At 46.0% G+C, this 11,726-nt stretch overlaps 1 protein-coding gene across 1 annotated transcript; it reads left to right on the top strand.

Moving 5' to 3' along the window:
• Window positions 1–4,193: 4,193 nt before the first annotated feature.
• Window positions 4,194–9,202, top strand: LOC123122316 (chaperone protein ClpD1, chloroplastic). The gene is made up of 12 exons (XM_044542506.1): window positions 4,194–4,987; window positions 5,359–5,534; window positions 5,672–5,901; window positions 6,000–6,108; window positions 6,201–6,328; window positions 6,582–6,683; window positions 6,756–7,037; window positions 7,121–7,227; window positions 7,315–7,609; window positions 7,721–7,954; window positions 8,333–8,563; window positions 8,660–9,202. Exons 1-12 carry the CDS (start codon window positions 4,404–4,406, stop codon window positions 8,972–8,974), a joined length of 2,793 nt encoding a protein of 930 aa, XP_044398441.1. The 5' UTR covers window positions 4,194–4,403; the 3' UTR covers window positions 8,975–9,202.
• Window positions 9,203–11,726: the final 2,524 nt, after the last annotated feature.

Raw genomic sequence — 11,726 nt, 5'->3', positions numbered from 1 at the left:
AGGCGGACAACTTTCATGTTGAAAGTTTTTCGATTCGTGGCCATCTTCACGGCTGAATCGCTCATGCAAAACTGACTGTTACTCACGCTACCATCAGACACCGTGTCTGATGGGGCGCACCACTTTTGCCCCGTCTGCACTCAGGTGGCTGTAACTTTTACATACAATCTCGGATTGATACGATTTTTATATCAAAATTGATCTTTTCGAGGAGACGAAGACAATTCGTGTAGATCAGTTTTCCATATCAGGCCGTCTCGGGGGCGTAATCAGCCAAACAGTATTCTGGACACAAAATCTCAGTATTTCGAACACAACTTCGGCTTTAGAAATGAGATCAAATGGCTATGGCCCAAATATCAGAGTTTATCCTTTTGACGATACAGAACTTTCTCACTTTGAGCACTTTTTCATTTGAGGCTTTCTTAATTATGTTTTTGACTATGTGGTGTCAACAATATTTATATTGAATGGTGGAGTTGTTGGTTGGTGCAGTTCCAAATAAAGCGTCGTGGCGGGATCTACGTGTGAAGCGGAGTACATAGCTGCGTCGGAAGCGGCGCATGAAGGAGTTCATATCCGATCTGGGTGTTATACCTAGTGCATCAGGTCCAATGACAATCTTTTGTGAGAACACTGAAGCAATTGCCTTAGCGAAGGAATCCATGTTTCACAAGAGAACCAAACACATGAAAAGACGCTTCAACTCCATTCGTGAAAAGGTCAAGGATGGAGACATAGAAATTTGCAAAATACATACGGATCTGAATGTGGTAGACCCGTCAACTAAACCTCTTCCGCGGGCAAAACATGATCAGCACCAAGACTCCATGGGTGTTAGATTCATTACTATGTAATCTAGATTATTGACTCTAGTGCAAGTGGGAGACTGTTGGAAATATGCCCTAAAGGCAATAATAAAGTGGTTATTATTATATTTCCTTAATCATGATAAAGGTTTATTATTCATGCTAGAATTGTATTGATTGGAAACTTAAATACATGTGTGAATACATAAGCAAATACCAAGTCCCTAGTATGTCTCTACTAGACTAGCTCTTTGATCAAAAGATGGTTAAGGTTTCCTGACCATAGACATGAGTTGTCATTTGATAACGGGATCACATCATTAGGAGAATGATGTGATGGACAAGACCCATCCGTTAGCATAGCATATGATCATTCAGTTTATTGCTACTGCTTTCTTAATATCAAATACGTATTCCTTTGACCATGAGATCATGAAACTTTCGGATACCGGAGGAATACCTTGTGTGCTATCAAACATCACAACGTAATGGGGTGATCATAAAGATGCTCTATAGGTATCTCCGAAGGTGTCTACTAAGTTGGCGTGAATCGAGATTGGGATTTGTCACTCTGTTTGATGGAGAGGTATCTTTGGGCTCTCTCGGTAATACAACATCACAAGAACCTTGGAAGCAAAGTGACTAAAGATTTAGTTACGAGCTGATGTATTATGGAACGAGTAAAGAGACTTGCCGGTAACGAGAGATTGAACTAGGTATGGAGATACCAACGATCGAATCTCAGGCAAGTAACATACCGACAGACAAAGGGAAATGCGTATGTTGTCATAAAGGTTCGACCGATAAAGATCTTCGTAGAATATGTAGGAACCAATATGGGCATCCAGGTCCCGCTATTGGTCATTGACCGGAGAAGCGTCTCGGTCATGTCTACATCATTCTCGAACCCGTAGGGTCCGCATGCTTAACGTTCGTTGACGATATAGTATTATATGAGTTATGTATGTTGGCGACCGAATGTTGTTCGGAGTCCCGGATGAGATCACGGACATGACGGGGAGCTCCAGAATGGTCCGGAGGGAAAGATTGATATATGGGATAATAGTGTTTGGTCTCCGGAAGGGGTTTCAGATGTTTCCCGAAATGTTCTGGTATGGGAACACTTTATTTGGGCCAAGGGGTAAAGCCCACGGGGCAGATGCTAGGGGCCAGACGCCAAGGACCCTGGCGTTTGGGGCCAGACGCCGAGGACTCTGGCGTCTGGTCCTGGAGTCCGAGAAGGACTCTTACCTTGCGGGCTAAACCGACTTTGAGGAGGCTCTTTCTCCAAAAAACGACCCCGGGGCTCAACATATAAATAGAGGAGCAGGGCTAGCACCCAAAACACATCAAGATTGACCAAGCCGTGTGCCAGCAACCCCGCCCCTCTAGTTTATCCTCTGTCACAGTTTCCGTTGTGCTTGGTGAAGCCCTGCAGAGATTGTTCTTCACCACCACCATCACCACGCCGTCGTGCTGCCGGAACTCATCTACTACTTCGCCCCTCTTGCTGGATCAAAAAGGCGAGGACGTCATCGAGCTGAACGTGTGCTGAATGCGGAGGTGTCGTACGTTCGGTACTTGATCAGGACGGATCGTGAAGGTGTACGACTACATCAACCGCGTTGATAAACACTTCCGCTTAGCGATCTACAAGGGTATGTAGATGCTCTCCCCCTCTCGTAGCTATGCATCTCCATGGATAGATCTTGCGTGTGCCTAGAATTTTTTTGTTTTCCATGCAACGTTCCCCAACAGCGTGTGCATGTGATATTCAAGGGGGTAGCTTTATATGAGACGACGGTTGATATAGTAAACCGAACCGTTTTTCACTTCTAGGTGACATTTGGTGTAATATTGCAACTTTGAGCGCAATTTTGATGATGTACCGCTAGAAGCAATAGCTCTTTTATTATTAGATAGAGATTTGTGCTATATGTCGGGCAACACGATGTTGCATGAGGATATGTGCAAACTTTTCATGGATGTGCAGAGGATGGAGTTCGACCGGGAGAGATGAAAAATAAGTTGAACATTGAGAGAGAGAGACTCTTGAAGCAAGGGAAATGTGCAAAATTGTAGCTTAAAAAGGAGGCGACAATGCAAGGAATTGTGCTTGAGAGAGAGAGGGAGAAATTGAGGCTTTGAGAGAAACAGAGGAGTCGAGGATTATGTTGCAGGACACTAGCCTCTTGGATGACAAAAGCAAGAAGTGGTTGATGAACATGAAGAAGATGATCAACGAACGAAATAATAGAAGCATCTGATTCGCTTGTGTATCAACTACTCCTTTTGTCTCATAATATAAGAACGTTTTGCAGACTATGTTAGTTCAAAAAATGTTCTTATATTATGGGACGGAGGAAATATTTATGTATGAATTGTTGAATTTTATTTTGGCATGTGTTGAATTATGGTTCATTTTGTTTTGTTGAATTGTTGATTTAATGATGGATTTTGTGCTATATGATGGAGGTGCATATATTTGCATGAATACTATGGTTTGCATATGGGATGAGGTTGTGTCCCGAGAATAAATAAGTGTTCGGTCGGCATTGTCTGCGGGCGAGCACGGGCGGACGTTTACTGTTTGCTGCTTGGCGTCATGGCGTGCATCGGCCGTCCTGACGTCGTGAGCAAGAGAGCAGGGGCGGCAGGAGAGCCACCGGAAGCATGTCTCGGCCACGTCCGCCTAGCGACGACAGAGGTCGGTGGCAGGAAGCCCGAACCGGAACCTCCCGCGGATCTGGATCTCCCCCGGAAGTCGGAACCCACCCCAGTCGTCGACGTTGATGGCCGGTGTGTTGAAGAGGAAGAAGAAAGGCGGCAAGGCAGGCAGAAGACAAGAGGACGAGCGTCACGCACGCGTTGCCTCGCACGAGCCCGCCGGCCGGCGTCGGCGTCCCGCCCCAACACGCAGCATACGTGCCCAAGCGTGCAAGGAAACGAAGCGACGATCCCCTTTCCGTCCACGTGAGCTGAAGGCCTGGAGCCGCATGCGTGCGGCCTCGCACGGCACGGCACGCCTCGCCGGCCCGGAAACGGCCGAAACAGCGGCCAAACCATCCCATCCCATCCGCCCGCGCGGCACCCGGCGATCCACACGACACGACACCCACCAGCCGCGGCGGCCGTTTTGACCGCGCTGGGTCCTCCACGGCGGGCGGTTGCGTGCGGTACAACCGAACTGGAGGGCTCGCCTCGAGTCCTCCACGCAACGCGCAGGTGAAACCAAAACCGCCGTCCCTTTCCTCGCCCCGGCGGGCACACGACGCACAGTTCCTGATCGTTCTTCTCACCTCCACCGAGGCGAGGCCTCGTTTCCTTGCGTGCTTCCTTCGTCTTCCCAGCGGTACTTTTATACGCCATCTTCCCGCAGCTGCAGCAGCACCCATTCATTCGTTCGCTCACCCAGCAAAAGCTCTCGCCCAGTAGATACACACACGTAGATACTACTACTACTGATACAGTTGCGTACACGCGAGAGTGGTTCGATTACGTTAGCATAACACTAGCCATTATTTTTTCATTTCATCTCATCCGGGGTCTGTCAGTTATACCACGGTGCTAGTAGTTGCTGCGGTGATTCCCACCATGGAGGTGTGCTGCTGCTCCACCTCGTCCTCCCTCCTCGCCGGGGGCCGCTTCGCCGCGCCGGCGCCGGCGGCCGCGTACGCGCGGCACCGGGGCGCGGCGGCGGGAGGAGGGATCCGCAGGGCGGCCGTGCTGGCGCTGGCGCGCCCGCCGCGCCCGGCCACGGCCTCGCGGCCCGCGCGCCGCGGGGTGACCCGGGCCGTCTTCGAGCGCTTCACGGAGCGGGCCGTCAAGGCGGTGGTGCACTCCCAGAAGGAGGCCCGGGGGCTCGGGGAGGGCGCCGTGGCGCCGCGCCACCTGCTGCTCGGCCTCGTCGCCGAGGACCGCTCCGCCGGGGGCTTCCTCTCCTCCGGGATCACCGTCGAGCGCGCGCGCGAGGAGTGCCGGGGCCTCATCGGCGCCGCCGCCGCCCAGAAGGCGGGCGGGCTCGACACCGACGTGCCCTTCGACGGGGGCTGCAGGCGCGTCTTCGAGGTCGCCGTCGAGCTGTCCAGGAACATGGGCTGCAGCTTCATCTCCCCCGAGCACCTCGCCATCGCGCTCTTCACGCTCGACGATCCCACCACCAACAATCTCCTCAGAAGGTAGGTACTCCAGTTATGTTCAGTATCCAGGAATTCCCCTTTCGTTATTTATTTATTTATATTTCACCACCAATTATTCATTCATTGTGCTGCCATCCACCAGTACTGATCAAATAATCATGTTTATAGCCAATCGATTTATCATATACTGAGTTCATCTTCCCTTGTGAGCTGAGCACGAGATACTACTTCAAATTATGACCCATAATAACTGTACAAATAGTAATACTAGACACATAAGTTAACATAAAACCAAAACGTGGTCCGCGGGAAGTAAGCGATTATACTCATTCGTAAGATCACGTAGGGATTATTTTTTCGCCATCATCGATCAGACTTGTGGAAAAAAAATTAACACTTAACTGTTGTAGCTTGGGAGCGGATCCGAGTCAGCTAGCGTCAGTTGCAGTCACCCGACTCCATGAAGAGCTTGCAAAAGATGGCAGAGATCTCGCAGGAGCATCTTCTCTCAAAGTGCCCGAGAAAGCACCCGCTGGAGCTGGAGCTGGAAGATCTGCCTTCAGCAAATCCTTGAGTAAAAAGAAAGGTCAGTAGTCAACTATTCGAGTGTTAAACAAAAAACAAGTCACCTATTTGCATGTATTGAAGCCTATTATTATTATTATTATTATTATTATTATTATTATTATTATTCTAATACAAGCCATGGGATCTCTGTTTCAGATAAAGGTGCGTTGGATCAGTTTTGTCTAGATTTGACCACACAAGCCAGTGGAGGGTTTATTGACCCTATTATTGGCCGTGAGGAGGAGATTGAAAGGGTGGTTCAGATAATATGCCGGCGAACAAAGAACAATCCCATCCTTTTGGGTGAGGCTGGTGTTGGTAAAACCGCGATCGCCGAAGGTTTGGCTCTTCGGATTGCAAATGGAGATGTCCCCATTTTCCTCGTGGTAAGCTTGAATTGCGAGTGATGGATACAGACAGGTTTCTGCATTTATGAAATTCTCTTGCAAGAACATCAATAGTATTCCCAACTTAAATCATGCAGGCAAAGCGTATAATGTCACTAGACATTGGCCTGCTTATTGCTGGCGCAAAAGAGAGGGGCGAACTGGAGTCCAGGATCACTAGTTTAATTCGTGAAGTCCGTGAAGCAGGTCAGTTCGATCGTAATGCAATCTAAAATGTTATCATATTTTAATATTCTGCACTTGGTCATAAATACTAATGATTGTTTGTTTCGCTGCAGGTGATGTTATTCTTTTCATCGATGAGGTTCACAATCTTGTTGGATCTGGAACTGCTGGAAAGGGTAAGGGTGCTGGCCTTGATATTAGCAATCTACTGAAGCCCCCGCTTGCCAGAGGTGAACTGCAGGTAAAAGTTCATCCTGCTTCTTAGTGGTACACTCCCTGGTTTCAAAATACAAGGTGTATTAATTTTTTCATAAGTCAAACTTTTCTATATTTGACCACGTTTATAAAAAAATAGGATGTAGATGTTTCTTTCTTATAAACTTGGTCAAATATATAAATGTTACTTTTGAAAAAAATACTCCACCTTAAATGTTAAACAGAAGGAGTATATATTAGTCATATATCGTTATCTTATGGGCAATATTTATTTCCAGTGCATTGCAGCTACAACTTTAGATGAGCACCGGATGCATTTTGAGAAGGATAAGGCTTTGAACCGCAGGTTCCAGCCAGTATTTGTAGATGAGCCTAGCCAGGTAAAGATATTTTCCTTTGGAAGTTTAGTATGCATATGTTTGTTTCTTAACCATCCTTATAATATAATGCAGGAAGATGCTGTGAAAATATTACTTGGTCTCCGTGAGAATTATGAAACTTATCATAAATGCAAATTCACTCTAGAAGCCATCAATGCAGCAGTTTATTTGTCAGCAAGATATATCCCAGACAGACAGCTTCCTGATAAGGCTATTGATCTTATTGACGAAGCTGGCAGTAGAGCTCGAATTGAATCATATCAAAAGAAGAAGGAGGGACAGTCTTCCGTTCTCTTAAAGGAGCCGGATGAATACTGGCAGGAGATAAAAGCTGTCCAGGCCATGCATGAAGTGGTAGATATCTTGCACTGGTTATATTGTTGGAAGAAAAAATCCGTCTGATGATATTTAACATTTTCATGTCCTTCATTACTCAGGTGTTATCTAACAAGATGAAATATTCTCCGAATGAGAATAAGCAACAGAATGCGAGTGTTAACACTGAAGGGCCACATCAGGATAAGGCTGAGTCAACAATTGAGGAGTAAGTTCTCTCTTGTCAACCTGTCACACAGTAATCTCTATTCCCTACATATCTTCTCAGCATGGAACTTAATGTAAAAACATGCAGGCCTATTGTAGTTGGAACAGAAGAAATTGCAAGAGTCGCCTCATTATGGTCGGGTATTCCAGTCCAGCAGCTGACTGCTGATGATAAAAAGATCTTAGTAGGACTGGATGATGAGCTTAGAAAGCGTGTTATTGGTCAAGATGACGCTGTTGCGGCGATATCGCGGGCAGTGAAGAGATCACGTGTAGGCCTCAGTGACCCTGACAGACCTATAGCTACGATGCTCTTTTGTGGTCCTACAGGGGTTGGTAAAACCGAGCTTACCAAAGCTCTTGCGGCGAGCTACTTTGGATCGGTAAGTCACACAATCATGTCCTGATCATCCTGTTTTCATGTCATGTCACCGATGTTTTGATATGTTCCAAAGGATGTGGCTTGACGAGATGTCTTTGTTCTTTTTGAACAGGAATCTGCTATGCTTAGACTAGACATGAGTGAATACATGGAGAGGCACACAGTGAGCAAACTGATAGGCTCTCCTCCAGGGTACATTGGATATGGTGAAACTGGTACTTTGACAGAAGCAGTCAGGAGAAAACCATTCACCGTGGTACTGCTTGATGAGATAGAGAAAGCTCACCCTGATATTTTCAATATCCTTCTCCAAATTTTTGAAGACGGTCATCTGGCAGACTCACAGGTACTTAACCAGCATATCTTATAATATATGTGCAACCGCTGTTGTTTTATGTACAAACATAAAATGGAAACAATGTATTCTTTTAGAGGTTGAACAGTAAAACTTGTCCCTGCAGATTTTATGCTAAAAGTTGGTCAGCCATGCTCATCTATTTCCTTTTCTAGCCATTCAAACTGTTCCATAACTTCAAGTTTAGTGACTTGTTCTTGCGCAATTCTAGGATGGAACTTACTTCAGTAAATCCTAAACCTCCCAATGAAGTTAGATGTGCATAGCACACAAATCCAGATGCAGTAGTAGACTTGCTGTTCCATAGCTTTTATCTTAGCTAGTTCATGGGTCTCTTTGAATGCTGAAAAACCCTTCTGTGGATTACAGGGTCGCAGAGTTTCGTTCAAGAATACATTGATTGTCATGACATCAAACGTTGGTTCTACATCAATTTCAAACGGACGACGGAGCATGGGTTTCTCAACAGATGACACCGAATCAAGCCGATATGTCGCGGTGAAATCCCTCGTGATGGAAGAGCTGAAGGGATTCTTCCGTCCAGAATTGCTCAACAGAATCGATGAGACGGTTGTGTTCCGTCCTCTGGAACAGACTCAGGTCTGTCTCTCACTTACCTCTTTGTTCTGAATTCGTACATGACATGGTGAACTTCAACCACATCAGGCACTAATGCTCTCCTTGAAACACTTGCAGATGCTAGCAATTCTCGATATCCTCCTAGAGGAACTGAAGGGTAAGCTCTTGGCCGTCGGGATCGGCCTGGAGGTCTCCGACGCGATGAAGGAGCTGATCTGCCGAGAAGGCTACGACAAGAACTACGGCGCGCGGCCGCTGAGGAGAGCCATCACCCAACTGATGGAGGATGTCATCAGCGAAGCGATTCTTTTCGGCGAGTACAAGCCTGGCGACACGATACTGGTGGACACCGACAGCAAGGGGAAGCCTTGCTTGAGTCGTCTGAACCAACCACCGACCGTCCAAGTGTCTGACTCAACACGGACATTCTGAAGTGAAGCTCTCGTGTGGTAGACTTGGTAGAGTAGAGGCCTAATTTCCTATTCTTTCGATTTCGAGTAACGAGATAAGTAGTAATTCTTTGATAGGTAGATACCAAATATTCATTTCGTTATGTACATAACATTGAGGGAATTCGTCCCAGCATGGTCTTATTCGGCAAGTATATATCCAACTGTATATTGTCCTCCGGTTTATAACAAATACAGTATAATTTTGGAACGGCTGCATGGAGTGGATATTTTGGACTAAAATCAGTGAATGAAAACTTTGTTTTCCTTTCACCGGCACAGAAGTTAGTATTTGCAGCTGCTTTTTAATGACGTTCAGTAACTTCTGTTTACACTCTGCAACACTGCCAGTGCCAATAGCAGACGAGCCATGTAGATAATTTTTTTAGAATTATTCAAAATGTGGTATCTGATTTAGAAAGAAAACAAGCTCACATGTAGTCATTTATGGCCTGTTTGGTTACATGCAACAACCTCAACCAGGCCCGTTGGTTGTGACTTTTGGAGGCTTTGGCCTGTTTGGTTGTGTGCAAATGCTACTGGGTCTGCATGGCACGCTTCTTAAAGCATCTCCGGGTCCAGCTATGCAAGCACGCTCGAATCGATCATATTTTCAAAGCCAAGCCCGAGCGATGAGAGGGGGTGCACGTGGGTGGAGGCAGCTCCACGCGGGAGACGCCGTGTTGGTTCCCGAAGCGGCGCCTTAACTCTCGTCACCCTCCTCTCACCGCTCACTCTCCCCTCTGTCCACTCTCTCTCACTGGCGACGACCACAATATCTGCACGGCGAGCACCAGCGGGCATACATCGGAGGCAAGCTCTGGACGGTGACCACCAGCTTCACCGCCCCCCCCCCCCTCCGCGTCAATGGCGGTATGCCCTCTGTCCCCTCGATTTCCCGCGACCGTGTTCGATTTATCGTTGATTATACATTGCACACATTCGATTCAAGGTTAGGCTTCGATTTGTGACCGATCGAATCGATTCCAGTTAGGGATTCGTGGGCACACACATAGGGTACGAATTTCACTACCACGAGATTGAAGGTCACTGCCAGGGTGATCACCGAGAAGCTCACCCTTGGTAAGGGTTGGGTCGCCTTCTGTGTAGCTCATGAGGTCTCGGGTAGAGGGTCCCGAGCTATTGATCTTAGCTTGATGGTAACAGGACAAAGAGGGACACGATATTTACCTAGGTTTTGGCCCTCTCGAAGAGGTAAAACCCCACGTCATGTTTTGCTTGTATTAAAGTGATGGGGTATAAAGTACAAGGTGGTCTACCTTGAGATCGTATGTGAATGTCTCTAAAACTCTCTCTATCCTATGGACTAAACCCTTCGGCTTATATAAGGACCGCGGGTATTTAGGGTTACGTGTAGGTCGGTTACATCTAGGGATAAGCTTATTGATGATTTGAACATTCCTTGAAGTTTGCGCCAAGTCTTCGAAGGATTACATCTTGAGCACGCCGAGAGCCATGGTGGACATAGCCCATTCTTCGGTTGCCTGGGGGTCCTCTGCCCGACCCATGACTGACTGACCGACGTGGTTAGCACTCCCTAGTCCAGGACACTATCAATTGTCTTTACTGACGAGAGTGTTGAGGTGGTGGCCACATACAAGCCACACCACAAAGCATTTGACATGGATCCTGAGGGTGCATAGGATGTTATATCTGCCATCTTATCACTGCTTTTGTTAGTCCCGTTTGAAGACTTTGTGATACTATTATGTTAGTACTGTTATGAACCTGCCTATTTGTACTGCTATGACAAAGTATGGTTATGGTTTATTTGGTGCTAATGATTTACGATGTGAATATTATGCTGTTGTGTTTGCGTGTGTACTGATAACCTCACCACTCATAAAAGAGGTTGCCACAACAGCATAATATTCACATCAGCAAAGTTTGTATGTTGACAAAGTGTTATGACAAAGTGTTTGCTAATGATTTATCGGTGTTTTACATATAGTTTGGTTGCTATGACAAAGTGTTTGCGTATGTAACCAAACAACAACACTTTGCATCTGGGTAGAACATGCAGGCAATCAAACACCGATTCCTATGTTGCTGCTCAGCTAGGCTTGAGGGGATGCATGCAACCAAACTATATGTAAAACATGGTTTTTGACCTTTGTTCACTCGGCATAGCTGAATCAGGCCATAAATGCAAAGTGTCAAAAATAAGTGCAAGCAAACTCACTAGCCCGTCGTTTTTCTCTAAAGAAAAGATAAGGAGTCCATAATCACGAGACAAAGAAGGCCTAGTACTACTTCCGTCATACATATTTAAGTAAATATTTTAGCTTTAGAAAAATATATAAGTAAATATTTAGAATGTTCAAGCAAAATATTTAAGTCATATCCTAACTTTAGATGAATGTATAAAGAAACATATGTTCAATATTATTCAAGCTAAATGTATAAGTACAAATACATGAAGTCCTAGAGAAGGGGCAATCTAAATTATCATATTTGACAACCAATTAATTAATAAGAAATATTCAGATTTCTTATTATCACATGGGAAAAATATATATACTTGAGACTGTGCCAAAATCAAAATTGACTTTTTATAGAATCTTGGGAAAAGTTATGTTGTGAACCTCGTGGTACCCATTCTTGGCCTTGTGGTTGACGTCTATGTACACGATCAGGGGCGGAGCTACGTACAGCTAGCCGGTGTCACCGGCACCGGGTGCAATTTGTACATACTCATTGGTTTAGTGTGTAGG

Source organism: Triticum aestivum, chromosome 5D (genome assembly GCF_018294505.1).
Source record: "Triticum aestivum cultivar Chinese Spring chromosome 5D, IWGSC CS RefSeq v2.1, whole genome shotgun sequence".
NCBI classification, from domain to species: domain Eukaryota; kingdom Viridiplantae; phylum Streptophyta; class Magnoliopsida; order Poales; family Poaceae; genus Triticum; species Triticum aestivum.
Note: the sequence above shows the minus strand (reverse complement) of the source record. Positions and strands in the feature narration are given on the sequence as shown.

What these genes read in the sequence shown, in the direction of transcription:
- LOC123122316 (XM_044542506.1), top strand. Translation starts at nt 4,404, where the DNA reads ATGGAGGTGTGCTGCTGCTCCACCTCGTCCTCCCTCCTCGCCGGGGGC. An exon ending in TTGTAGATGAGCCTAGCCAG is followed by an intron (nt 6,684 to 6,755) that starts GTAAAGATATTT and finishes AATATAATGCAG; the next exon opens with GAAGATGCTGTGAAAATATT. An exon ending in GCTGAGTCAACAATTGAGGA is followed by an intron (nt 7,228 to 7,314) that starts GTAAGTTCTCTC and finishes AAAAACATGCAG; the next exon opens with GCCTATTGTAGTTGGAACAG.